At 38.3% G+C, this 12,736-nt stretch overlaps 1 protein-coding gene across 3 annotated transcripts in view; it reads right to left on the bottom strand.

The window, feature by feature from the left end:
- MYLK4 (myosin light chain kinase family member 4) overlaps window positions 1-12,736 on the bottom strand; it is a 236,582-nt gene that overhangs the window by 58,909 nt on the left and 164,937 nt on the right. For all 3 annotated transcript variants that reach the window (XM_073630957.1, XM_073630958.1, XM_073630956.1), the window contains 2 exons: window positions 7,236-7,332; window positions 1,342-1,948 (listed from right to left, as the gene is read on the bottom strand). In XM_073630957.1, coding sequence (XP_073487058.1) covers window positions 1,342-1,948; window positions 7,236-7,332 — 704 coding nt within the window. The remainder of the gene's footprint in view (window positions 1-1,341; window positions 1,949-7,235; window positions 7,333-12,736) is intronic.

Below are 12,736 nucleotides of genomic sequence, written 5' to 3'. Positions count from 1 at the left end.
TCATGTATATATACTGTATGTGGTTATGCCTCTTCTGGGTTCAGAACCCACAGCGCACTTTGCTTGTAACACAGCGGATTACTGTTACCGGTAACCGCACATTATGTGATTGCTATGATTGGTTAATGTATGATAACAATGTCTTTCAATTCATGAACAGCTTGCTTACTGTTGTAATCTGTGACTGGCCCACTGCAATTACATGGTACCTGTTTACCTGTACCATGTGATTAGCTGTAGCCAATTGTAGATCACAACCATAAGCAAGCTTTTCATGAATGGGAAACCCATTATACTAATGACAGCTAAAAATATTACTTATGCAGTGTTTACCTTCCCAGAGTAGTACAGTGTCACTATGGTGACACTGACCCACTCTGATCACAGGATTTAAAATATATATATATAAAAAGAAAATAAAAAAAAGTAAAAAAAATGAATAAAAAGCTGTTTAATTGTTTTTTACATACTGTCACCAGCCAGTACCCATGATCATTGCCACACCAGTCAAAAATGACCGTGCAGTTGGCAGTTAAAGTAGCACGTTGCTGAATAGCAAAAAAATGTTCTGGTCAGGAAGGGGGTAAAACCTTTTGGAGGTCAAGTAGTTAAAAGAAAAGTTTCCTAAAATGGAAAAAAATACCATTTATTTGTGGCTAGAAAGTGGGACATTGAGACATTCTTCTATCACCAGGAGCAAAAAGTTTGTTAAGGTTCCCCAGGGGATACTGGGCACATAACTCGTGTCCCCATTACAATCTAAGCAGTACAAGTTAAATAAAATACATTTTTGTTTTGTGTCATTGCTGGCTGGAACTTCACCTCTCCTGAAGCCTCAAAAATATGTGTTTCAGGAGGTGTGGAGCTACTAAAGCAGGGGGGCTCTGTGTACACTGCCTGTTATGCCTCCTCTCCTCTTGAGCTGTCATTCAGAAACACATCTTGATTGATCTGTGTTGTCAGATAGCTAGGCAGGTGGAAGGGGTTAGCTATCTGACAGTACAGCTGAGCAACCAAATTTATATGGAGGCAAGTGCCATGTGCAAAGTATACCCTTGGGGGGGTTAAAATCATTTTATGTTCTTCTGGTGATAGATCTTATTTAAAGTTCAATGAGGTCAAAATTTTCCATTGAGAGAAATAGATATGTTCCAGGCAAAACCAGTTACAAATTCTAACATTCCTTTAAAAACATAAAAAGGTGTGAGACTTCAACTAGGATTTAAATGTATGTATTCAATTAAATAGTTTATAAAATATACTATTGCTATTCCCCTGAATAAATCAAAGGCATAAAGGACAGGTTTAAATACAAAAACAATATGTACTAGGGCAGCTTACCTTTTTGCTACAGAGGCTGTCTCCTGTTCTGTATCATAAGCAGGGCATGGTGAGAGAGGTTTAGAAGTGTCCGTGACCCTAAGTATTTGCTTAGAATCTTCTGAAGCTACCAACTTTGTGGTTTCCAGTACTTCTTGTATTTGATCATAAACTGCAATTGTATGGCTGCTGTCATTATCATTATCTTCCTCGGTGATAGCTTCCTCGCTTTCCTCATTCTCTTCGTGTTTGTCCTCACACTGTATTTCTAATTCATTTTCAGTCACTAACACAATTAGTTTTTCTTCAGCTTGGTCTTCAAGGACATTGACCAGTTCTTCTTCCTCCTCAACTCCTGTTGGTGCCTTGACATGCTCTTCATTTGTAGAAATGGGTTCCTCCTCTTCAACAGAGCAAATGATGGGCATTCCATCTTGTACATGAATTTTAGTATGTGAAACTGGTATGTCTATAGATATAAAGCTTTGTGCCTGACTGTTCTCTTCATACTTTATTTCTGAAGATTTGTTCTCAACAAATATAACAGTTGCCTTTTCTGCATTTTCTCTATTGAGTTTTTGGACCTTTTCTTTATATTTGCTGGACTGGGTTCTTTGGACACATCGCTCTAAAAGGACAGGACAGCAAGCGTATCATAGCTGGTTTGATTAGTGTTTAAAGCTTACGCCCAGAGGCCTGTTTACTATGTTGTGAGTAGCAATAGCCATACAAAAACAACACACAAAGCACCATCATCAAGCTATATTAGCTGGTTATGCAATTGGAGAGAGATTTCAGATATTTAAGCTCAAGAAATATAGAAATGAACAAGAAATGAAAAGGCAATTAATAGAATCATTTGAATGAAAATATGTGAATAAAAATATATCAGAGATCTGAAAATGACATTTAAAAAAAAAAAACAATAATAGTAATCTTTCCTAATTGTTTCTTTTGGGAACTAGTCAACTATGTGAACATCTTCATAATTACTAATATTTCTATGTACATAATACCAAACAACAAAACTTAACATGGAATGTGTGGCACTCGTGCCTTGGTGATGTGGATAAATTAATTAGGCCGCTGCTGTGAGTGATGTCCCTCCCTTGGGGAAACAGAGAACTAGAAAAAATAACTAAACTGCACTTGCCTTACCACACCTTGGATATTACTAATTAACTATGTGCGATTACTCCTGTGCCTATATCTGGACTGATAACATACCTGAAATGCAATTTTTGCTATATTAATCAATCAATGAATAAAATAAAACAATCACATGCTACATTAATCAAAAAAATATATAAATGTGATTATGGTTCCACACTCACCAGATAGGTTGGACTTTACCATAAGGTAGAGAAGTCCAACTTATCTGGTGAGTGCGGAACCATATAGCCCCATAGGAGGTGGATGCACAGTCACTGTTGGAGCATGGATCACAAGAGCACTTTAATAGACTTTGTTCACACATGTTATCTTACATGTCACTTAATTCATTTAATTTATATATTTGTCATCACTAGTCACTATTTATTTATTTAATTTCCAACAAAATTGGTCAAATAAGTCATATATTCACATGAGTAATCACATTTATATATCTATTGATTAATGTAGCATGTGATTGTTTTATTTTATTCATTAATTAATTAATATAGCACAAATTGCATTTCAGGTATGTGATCAGTCCAGACACAGGAGTAATCACACATAGTTAGTTAGTAATATCCAAGGTGTGGTGAGGCAAGCACAGTTTAGGATTTGTTTTCTAACAAAATTTAACCATCACATAAAGTTGATAGAAAAAGTTTGATTAGTCCATTCATTTAGTCTTAATCCTTTTACTGTATATAGTATTTATCGCACATTTGTTGTACAGATCTACTAATCTTTTAGAGATACAAATATATTTATCAGGCCTCTGTTGACTGTATCTACTAGGCTTTCTAGTGACATATAGTTTAATTAATTGTATCAGTTCAGCTGAAATTAAAACAAACTCTATGGGGTTGACACCAGTTTATTGGGAAATCCTTCCTGCCAATATCAGTAGCAGTTTTACAAATTCCTTTGACTAATTCTTTTCCACCTCTGTCAATTATTATAGCAGAGAAAACAGACACATGTCTGAAAAGCATGTGTTTATTTGCCATAAAGATCATTATTTTCAGCTATGTGTCTGATATGTTCAGCTCTCATTGCAAGAATAATATTATTTATGGCAAATAACGATCATTAAAGCTTAGTTTAATTCTACTTTAATGTAATCAAATGCTTCTTGTGCATAATTTGCAATTTGTACCTGCATATTTACGCACATAATTACAAACACCCACATTTAAAGATGTACTGTGCATCTGGTGAACCTGATGTAAATAATCTGCATTTAAAGTGTTTGTAAAGGTCATTTTTTTCTTAAAATAACAAAGATGTTATACTTACCTGCTATGTGCAATAGTTGAAAACCTCGTATTTTTGCCCCCTCGCCAGCACTGCCTACTCCTCTTATTCTGTGTTTGCCCCCATAGCAAGCGGCTTGGCCTCAACCCCCATTTCCCCCTCACTGGTTTTGACTGACAGCAGCAGTAGCCAATGGCTCCCGCTGCTGTCAGAGCCTCTAGTGGGACACCAGGAAGAGGAGAGAGGAGCTGCAGCAGATGAGCTCAGTGCTGGATCGAAAATAGTAAATATTTTCTTTTGGGGCGGGGGGGGCACTGGTGAAGCTACTTATGACAGGTTTTCTTTGCCTTAATGCATAGAGTGCATTAGGGTAAAAGATAACTATTACCTTTAGAACCACTTTACCCACTTCAGCCCTGGAAGATTTGGCTGCTCAATGACCAGGCGATTCGGCACTGCATCATTTTAACTGACAATTGCGCGGTTGTGCAACGCTACACCCAAACAAAATTGACGTCCTTTTTTTCCCACAAATAGAGCTTTCTTTTGGTGGTATTTGTGCATCTCTGCATTATTTGTTTTTTGCACTATAAACAAAAAAAGAGCAACAATTTTATTTTGAAAAAAACACAATATTTTGTAATTTTTGCTATAATAAATATCCCCATTTTTTCTTAAAAAAAAAGCAAATTTTTTCTCAATTTAGGCCGATATGTATTCTTCTATATATTTTTGGTAAAAAAAATCGCAATAAGCATATATTAACTTGCAAAAGTTATAGCATCTACAAAATAGATTTATAGCATTTTTATTATTATTATTTCTTTTTACTAGTAGTGGGGGGATCTGCGATTTTTATCAGGACTGCGACATTATGGCAGACACATCAGACACTTTTGACAAATTTTTGGGACCATTGGTATTTATACAGTGATCAGTGCTATAAAAATGCAATGATTACTGTAAAAATGTCACTGGCAGGGAAGGGGTTAACACTAGGGGGCGATCAAGGGGTTAACTGTGTTCCCTGTGTGTGTTTCTAACTGTAGGGGGAGGGGACGGACCTAGAGGAAATGACAGATCGTGGTTCCTAGCTATTAGGAACTCATGATCTGTCTCTCCTCACAGAACAGAACAGGAATTTGTGTGTTTACACACACATGTCGATGTTCTGCCTCTCATGCCCGTGATCGCTCGTGGCCGGCGGTGCGCGTGCGTGTGCGCCTGCTATCCCACTTAATGGAGCCAACGTATAGCTACGATGGCTCGCGGGATCCTGCCTACTTGCCGCAGTATAATGGCGGCGGATGGTCGGCAAGCTGTTAAGCACTTGCTGACCGTATAACTTAAATATAAGGTGGCAAGTTGACACTGCTGCACCAGATCATGGATCAAGGACATCGATTCATGCCTTCGCCTAGTAAAAGTACCTCCCACACAGTAAAAAAACACTAGCTAGGAACACAGCTAACTCTTTTATTGTCCTTGATGTTAAACTCTTCCCAGCCAGTGTCATTAGTACAGTGAATACAGTAAAGGTAGGAGATTAGGGCGCTCAGACCTTCATTGATCTGTAAAGTCTCTATATAAATAGTCCAAAATGTGCTGATGATGGCAATAATGTAGGGAAAATCTTCAGCACAGAGGGCTGCAACTTAGCAGACTGAAGCAAAATCTATGAGACATAAACAAAACAAAAGGCGCCTCTAAGTGTAGAAGAAAAGCTGTATTTAATACCCCCACAGGGTTAAAAACACTTACAAAATAGAAGAGATAATCAGGCACATCATAGGTATGGTGAGCGGCTGCATTGGAAGGGGTCACGGTGGACGGAAGTCCTCAGGAGGATGAATATTTGACTGGTGGAAATCGTCACAGTCCACAGCAGGATGGAGTACTCCAGCGCTGTGAAGCCGGCGTCACAGCGCTGGAGTGCTCCATCCTGCTGTGGACTGTGACGATTTCCACCAGTCAAATATTCATCCTCCTGAGGACTTATGTCCACTGTGACCCCTTCCAATGCAGCTGCTCACCGTACATATGATGTGCCTGATTATCTCTTCTATTTTGTAAGTGTTTTTAACCCTGTGGGGGTATTAAATACAGCTTTTCTTCTACACTTAGAGGCGCCTTTTGTTTTGTTTATTAGTACAGTGACAGTGCATATTTTTAGCACTGTTCACTGTATTAGTGTCACTGGCCCCCAAAAAGTGTCAAAAGTGTCAGTTAGTGTTCGACTGTACATCGCAATATTGCAGTCCCACAAAGTTGCTGATCGCTGGCATTGCTAGTAAAAACAATTAAATATCCCATAGTTTGTAGACGCTAAAACTTTTGCACAAACCAATCAATATGCGCATATTGGGTTTTTTTTTTTTACTAAAAATATGTAGTAGAATACATATTGGCATAAATTGATGAAGAAATTTGATTTTTTTTCTATTTTTTTATTGGGTATGTTTTATAACAGAATGTAAAAAAATTGTGTTTTTTTCAAAAGTGTTGGTCTTTTTTTTTGTTTATAACACAAAATATAAAAACCACAGAGGTGATCAAATACCATGAAAAGAAAGCTCTATTTGTGGGGAAAAAAGTACATACATTAATTTGGGTACAGCGTCACATGACCACGCAATTGTCAGTTAAAATAACACAGTGCTGTATCGCAAAAATTGGCCTGGTCAGGAAGGGGGGTAAATATTCCGGAGGTCAAGTGGTTAAGGCATTTAGTGTCCTCCAATTGCACCCCTGGGCAAAGTTCAATCTGCACAGGAGCTAAAAAACATGCAGTTATACGTCTCATACAAACAAGAGGCAAACCAGTTTAAAAAGAAGGTGTTTGCCTGATATGTAAAACAAAGCTCAAACAAGCAGTACAAATTGTACATTACTGACAACTGCTAAACCCTCCCTCCCAGAACAACAGGCAAACTTCACTAAAGCTAAAGCTTTAAAAAAAATAAATAAATAAAAAAAAAAAAAAAAAATATATATATATATATATATATATATATATATATATATATATATATATATATATATATATATATATATATATATATATATATATATATATATATATATATATATATATATATATATATATATATATATTGTGTTGAGTGAATGTCTTCTGGAAATGTGAAGGTTAATAGCAACAGTTCCCAATCAGGAAAGTAGCTCTACTCATCTGCCCCTCCTGTTTCCTCCGCCATTTATAGAACTTGTCTTACTACACTCCGATAACACAAAACGTTCTGTGAATGGAGAAGGAGAAGTTGATTGACAGCATTCCCTCCAACCATTCACAGAACTCAACCTCCTTCTGACCTGTTTGATTTCCTCCTATGCTGCATCAAGCTGCTTTGCACTCCCGTTAACTTGTTCTAGTGCAAACAAAAGTCTGTTGCCCCAAATCTATCCAATATTCCAAGTCCATTCATTCCTTAAATGTGAAATCTCCAATCAAAAGAGTTGTGTCCATTCATTTTAGTTGTTGCAAAGTCTACCTGCATCTGGTGGCTTCTTTTTCTTCAAAGACTTTGTTCCCTTCACACTAAAGGAGAGGTTTTTCTTTTTTTCAGTTGTGATTTCATCCTTGACAATCTGTCATGAAATATAATATGAAATATAACACTAAATATGGAGAGAGTAAAATAAGGATGGTACAATACAAACATACATGCTGCATCAGTAAACAATTTTATGTAATTCTTTACACGACATTTGGCATTACTTTAACTGTAGTGTTTGTTTTTTCCTGTACTCAGACAAATGAATATCAGAAGAAAGAAACATAATCAAATCACCCAATGGAAGCTCCATGTCAGAAGGTGTCAAAGCTTACAAAGGGTACTTTGAGGTGGCTGTAATGGAAGAAGTATTGTACATGGGATGGGGAATAGTAAATATAAGTGGGTTGAGTAGTGGTCATTTTTCTGTGCATTATAGAAAGAAAGGACAAGTTCAAAATTTTCCACAAGTTACCTAAAGAAAAAAAAAAACGGCCAAATGGGAACTTCCCCAGTACGGCTGGAGGTACCTGTATGTCTTTCCACTTGTGTGCACCTTCAGACATAAAGGATCACAACTCGGGACCTGTACCATGTGATCACTGTGACCAATCGCAGCTATCACATATGTAAACAAACGCTGTGGGATGTGAGAGGGAACTGAGTGCTTAATGCAGTCATTGGGACTGCAAAAAAAAAGAGTAGCTATGGCGACACTGTAATAATTGAAAGAAACAGGTGCGCTAATCTAAAAAAAATTCTCAGTGCAAAAATACGCATAACAAAATTAAAGTCATAAGATCCACTCCTCCAAAAACAAGTGCATAAAATAAGTGAAAAATAGATATGATGACTCATAAAGTAAAATATATACTATTCAGTCCATTAAAAGTGCCTAAAAAAGCTCACACTTTTCCTTCACCAGGAGGGTAGGCTAAGCGCAGGATTTTAATCCTTTTTGATGGTGACACTGTATTACGTTGTCTATTGATCAGAGACACTGACTGCTGCATTTTTTGTTTTTGGGTAATTCTAAGTATGTCTGTGGTGTGTGTTAGAAATATATTATTAATTGACAACTTTGTGTAAAAATACATTTTATTTTTTTTCCCGCATTTTCAAAAAAACCTGTGGCAAAAAAATAACACTTTCAAAAGACTCACTAAGCCTCTCAGAATATACCTTGGGGTGTTTGCTTTTCATAATGGGGTCATTTTGTGTGTGTTTGTCCTGTCTTGGCACTTCAAGGGCTGAGAAATGAGACAAGTAGTCAGAAAATGATATGTGTAATTTATGCTCTTGAGAGACCAAAAGTGCTACTTGGATTTTGGGCCCCTCTGTGTGTCTAGGCTGTGAAAAAGTCTCACACATGTGGTATCTTCATATTCAGAAGGAGTAGCAAAATGTGTTTTGGGATGTAATTGTAAGTATGCCAAGCTGTGTGTGAGAAATAACTTGTTTAAATTAAAATTTTGTGATAAAAAAAAAAACTTTAGCCCTTATTACTTGCCGACCGCCCACCGCAGATATACTGCTGCAAGGCGGCTCAGCTGCACGAACCGGCTTACCTGTATGTTGATCCGTGCATGTGATCGTGTGGGCGCATGCGCGTGCTCGCTGCACGCGGGGGGAGCGTGTGCACGGGCCACCCGCGATCGCTCCTTACAGCGGCGGAACTGCCAATGTAAACAAGGCGGATCACCGTTCTGACAGGGGAGGAGAGAGAGAGATCTGCTGTTCCTAGTGATCCGGAAAAAAGCGATCTCTCTCTCTCTACTCCCTGTTAGTCCACTCCCCCCCACAGTAAAAAAGCACCTCCCTAGTTAACACTTAACCCCTTGATCGCCCCCTAGTGTTAACCCATTCCCTGCCAGTGTATTTATACAGTGATCAGTGCATTTTTATAGCACTGATCACTGTATTGGTGTCACTGGTCACCAAAAAGTGTCACTTAGGGTCAGATTTGTCCACCGCAATGTCGCAGTAACGCTAAAAATCACAGATTTGTACCAGTAAAATCAATTAAAAAATCTAAAAGTCCCTAAATCTATACCCTATTTTGTAGACGCAATAACTTTTGTGCAAACCAATCAATATACGCTTTTTGGGATTTTTTTAACCAAAAATATGTAGCAGAATACATATTGGCCTAAGCTGATAAATTAATTAGTTTTTTTACATTTTTTGGGGGGATATGTATTATAGCAAAAAGAAAAAAATTTGGTTATTTTTTTCAAAATTCTCTGACTTTATTCCTGATATGTGTCTGCTGTACTATGTACTTGTAGGAAAGGGTATCCTATTCTCTCTGTATTGCTTCCTTGTGTAAAGTCCCTGGGGTTCCTGCCTGTCCCTTTGCTTTCCTGTTAAAAACTAACCACACAAAGCAGGCAAACAGCAGGAGGTCAGTTCTCTAGCTATGCTTGGAACTCAGACCCCTTTCACACTGAGGCGTTTTTCAGGCGCTTTTGGGCAAAAATAGCGCCTGAAAAACGGTTCCCCTGTGGTCTCAGTGTGATGCACTGGCAGGACGTTAAAAAAAACTCCTGAAAGCAGCATCTTTGGAGCGGTGAAGCAGCAGTGTATACAACGCTCCACCACCACTTCTGCCCATTGAAATTAATGGGCAGCGCTGCCGAACTGCAGGGTTAAAAGTGCCCTGCTAGTGCCCGAAAACCTCTGCAAAAACGATGGTAAAGCACCACTAAAAATAGCAACGCTTTACCGCCGACGCCTCGGTATGAAAGCAGCCTCAGTGTGCTGTCCTGGCACCCCCCCCCCCTTGCACAGCCTTTCACTGTGAAGATCAGTATGCTGCTGTTTCTCCTCCCCTAGCGCTTATGCAGCTGAGAAGAGATAGAATGTGATCACTTATAAAAAAAGAAAAAAGGTATTTATCATTTTTTATATTTATACACAAATGCTTTGCCTTTCATTTCTATTTTAAACCAAAAGGATTGTTTTAAGAGGTGAGGGTTTACAATCACTTTAAACTAGAAAACTGTCTTTTTCTAATTTTCACAATATTTCAGAATGTTTGTGTTGATTTTTGTAGAACTATAGAACGTTAGTACATTTTTGCAGAATACATTACCAAATGACTGTACCCTCTAATGAGTTTAATGTATTAATAATTCATTTAAAAATGTCCTTCATGTAAGAAAATAATCAAGTGAAAGTACGTTCACATGTAAAGGATGAATATTCTTGTGGGTTGTGTGACCTTCTCTCAGAACCTTGTATCCTCTCAGACAGAAAGACAGATGTTAGAGTCAGACATCAGCTCTGGCTATAAAAAGTATCAAGGGTTACAAGTGGCAAGGAAGATGAATAGCTGAAGTGTCTTGTTACTTACCAAGTCACCCTCTTGCATATGTTCATTGACTTTTATGTAACAGATGCAAAGGCCTCTTCACCAGTTTGCTATCTGTTGTAGACATTTGGTAACATATTTTTTCAGTGACCAAATTTTAACCATTAGAGTATATCTAAAGCCAGATTGTTTGTAGTTTGAATATAGTAAGTTAAGGTTTAAACCCCTGCCATTTTATTTTGCACTGCCTACAACCCATTGGTAAAATTTCCTTCCGTTGCCTGTTTCAGAAACAACAGGAAGTGAGAGGAGATCTCTCTAGCTTGAGAGAAAGCTTCTCCTAGACCTAGACAGATGTCCCATCAGAAGATTTCTGCTATATTCCTATTCTAATGACAACTCAACATTTTTTCTTCACTTTAAGTCCCTGTGACAATGGTCAATAAAGAGGGTGAAACTCTCCAGTGGTGGAACACACAATAATCAAAACCTAGTACAAGAAATGTCAACAAAAGGCTTGTAAAGTCTCATTAGTTCAAGATCCACATCTATTTCTACATCTATTTCTAGCATTTGACAGGCAGTGACGAAGCATTGTATCACCTCCTCACTACTTGCTTTAAAGTGTTGTAGAACCCAAAAGCAAACATTTAGTATATTGCAGCTTAAAGTGGTTGTAAACCCTGTTACGCTACTTGTACCTACAGGTAAGCCTATAATAAGGCTTACCTGTAGATACTGTAAATATCTCCTAAACCTGCATGGTTTAGGAGATATTTACCATATATGCTTGCGCCGACGTCATCGGGGCATGCGCTGTAGAAGAAACGTCCCTTCCTTCCCTTTTTTGTTCACTACCAAGTGCCGTAACTGACAGCTTCCGCACGCATGCGTGGGAGTGACGTCACGTGAGCCTGGACAGTTACAGAGCCAAAGTCCATGGCCCCGGAAGGAAGAGGGGCGAAGATAGATGCCAGCGGGGACAATGCAGGCTTCCTTTGATAGATGCCAGCGGGGACAATGCGGGCTTCCTTTGCAGGTAAGTGCCACATAATGGGCTAGTACGCGATGCATACTAGCCCATTACGCTTTTACTTTGCAGAGGAAAAAAGAGGAAGTAAAACCCATCAGGGTTTACTTCCTCTTTAACAATTTTTAACTATAAAGGCTGAATTTGTTTTCTTTTTTTAAGCTTTCGTTCCTTTATTTTCATCTGGTGATCCAGCCAGTAAGTCTATTGTTTTTCAAAAGAACAAGCAGTCCTGCAAATGTAGAAGTTAGAGTTTTCAGACAAAACATTTGCCACTGACAGGGGTGCTTACAATGATCAGCTTTCATTTATGTAAAACCTTTATGCCAAAAGAAAAAAAAAAGATTTCAGTAGCTGCTTGTGCAACTGCAGTGTTAGCTGAAGTTTGGCTTCAATGTGTTAGTGTATCTAAAGCTGCTAGTACATCTAACACTCCCCCCCCCCTCAAACTGACAATGTTGCTGTACAAATGTGCCCCCTGTGCTCCATCATCCAGAGTGTAGGCACTCTAATACAGGAGGGCATGTTACTGGCCAGATCACCAGAGAGAAAAAAAAGCCTAAAATAAGAAAACGAATGCAGCCACCACATCTACTAACTGGTAGGTTTCAATATACCCCATTACATTTTTGGTTTTGGGTTTAATACCGCTTTGATCCTGTGAACCCTGCACTGGCGTGCCACATCCTTATACATTGCATGTGGTTGTAAGGCGGGTTGCAGTGTGGCACAATTTATTTGAATGGGTTGTGTTCAGCATGCGGTAGTGCCCGCTGAAAGTGACAGGAAGTATAATTCCTGCCATGAAGCAAAGTATTGTGGCCACAGTATGTGTTCACCCTCAACTAATACCTCTACAGCTACAGGGGGGATCATTTGGGGGCAGGATAGTGCAGCTTACCCACAGAGCTTTAACGCTTGGTGGCGGCTGTGCGCCAAGGAATTGTTTCTTTTTTTTTTTTTTTTTTTTTTTTTTTTTATACTTTCCTACTTTACAGAATTTCTTCACACCTGCTTAAAACAAATGCCCAGTACTGTGTGTATACCTCATGTTTAATACTAATATTGTGCACAATAATAAAAAAAAAACATTTTAAGTCTGAAATCCAAGCATATAGTTAAGCAGTGAATTCAGATATGTAATAAAAAAATGCA

Source organism: Aquarana catesbeiana, linkage group LG05 (genome assembly GCF_042186555.1).
Source record: "Aquarana catesbeiana isolate 2022-GZ linkage group LG05, ASM4218655v1, whole genome shotgun sequence".
Lineage (NCBI taxonomy): Eukaryota > Metazoa > Chordata > Amphibia > Anura > Ranidae > Aquarana > Aquarana catesbeiana.
Note: the sequence above shows the minus strand (reverse complement) of the source record. Positions and strands in the feature narration are given on the sequence as shown.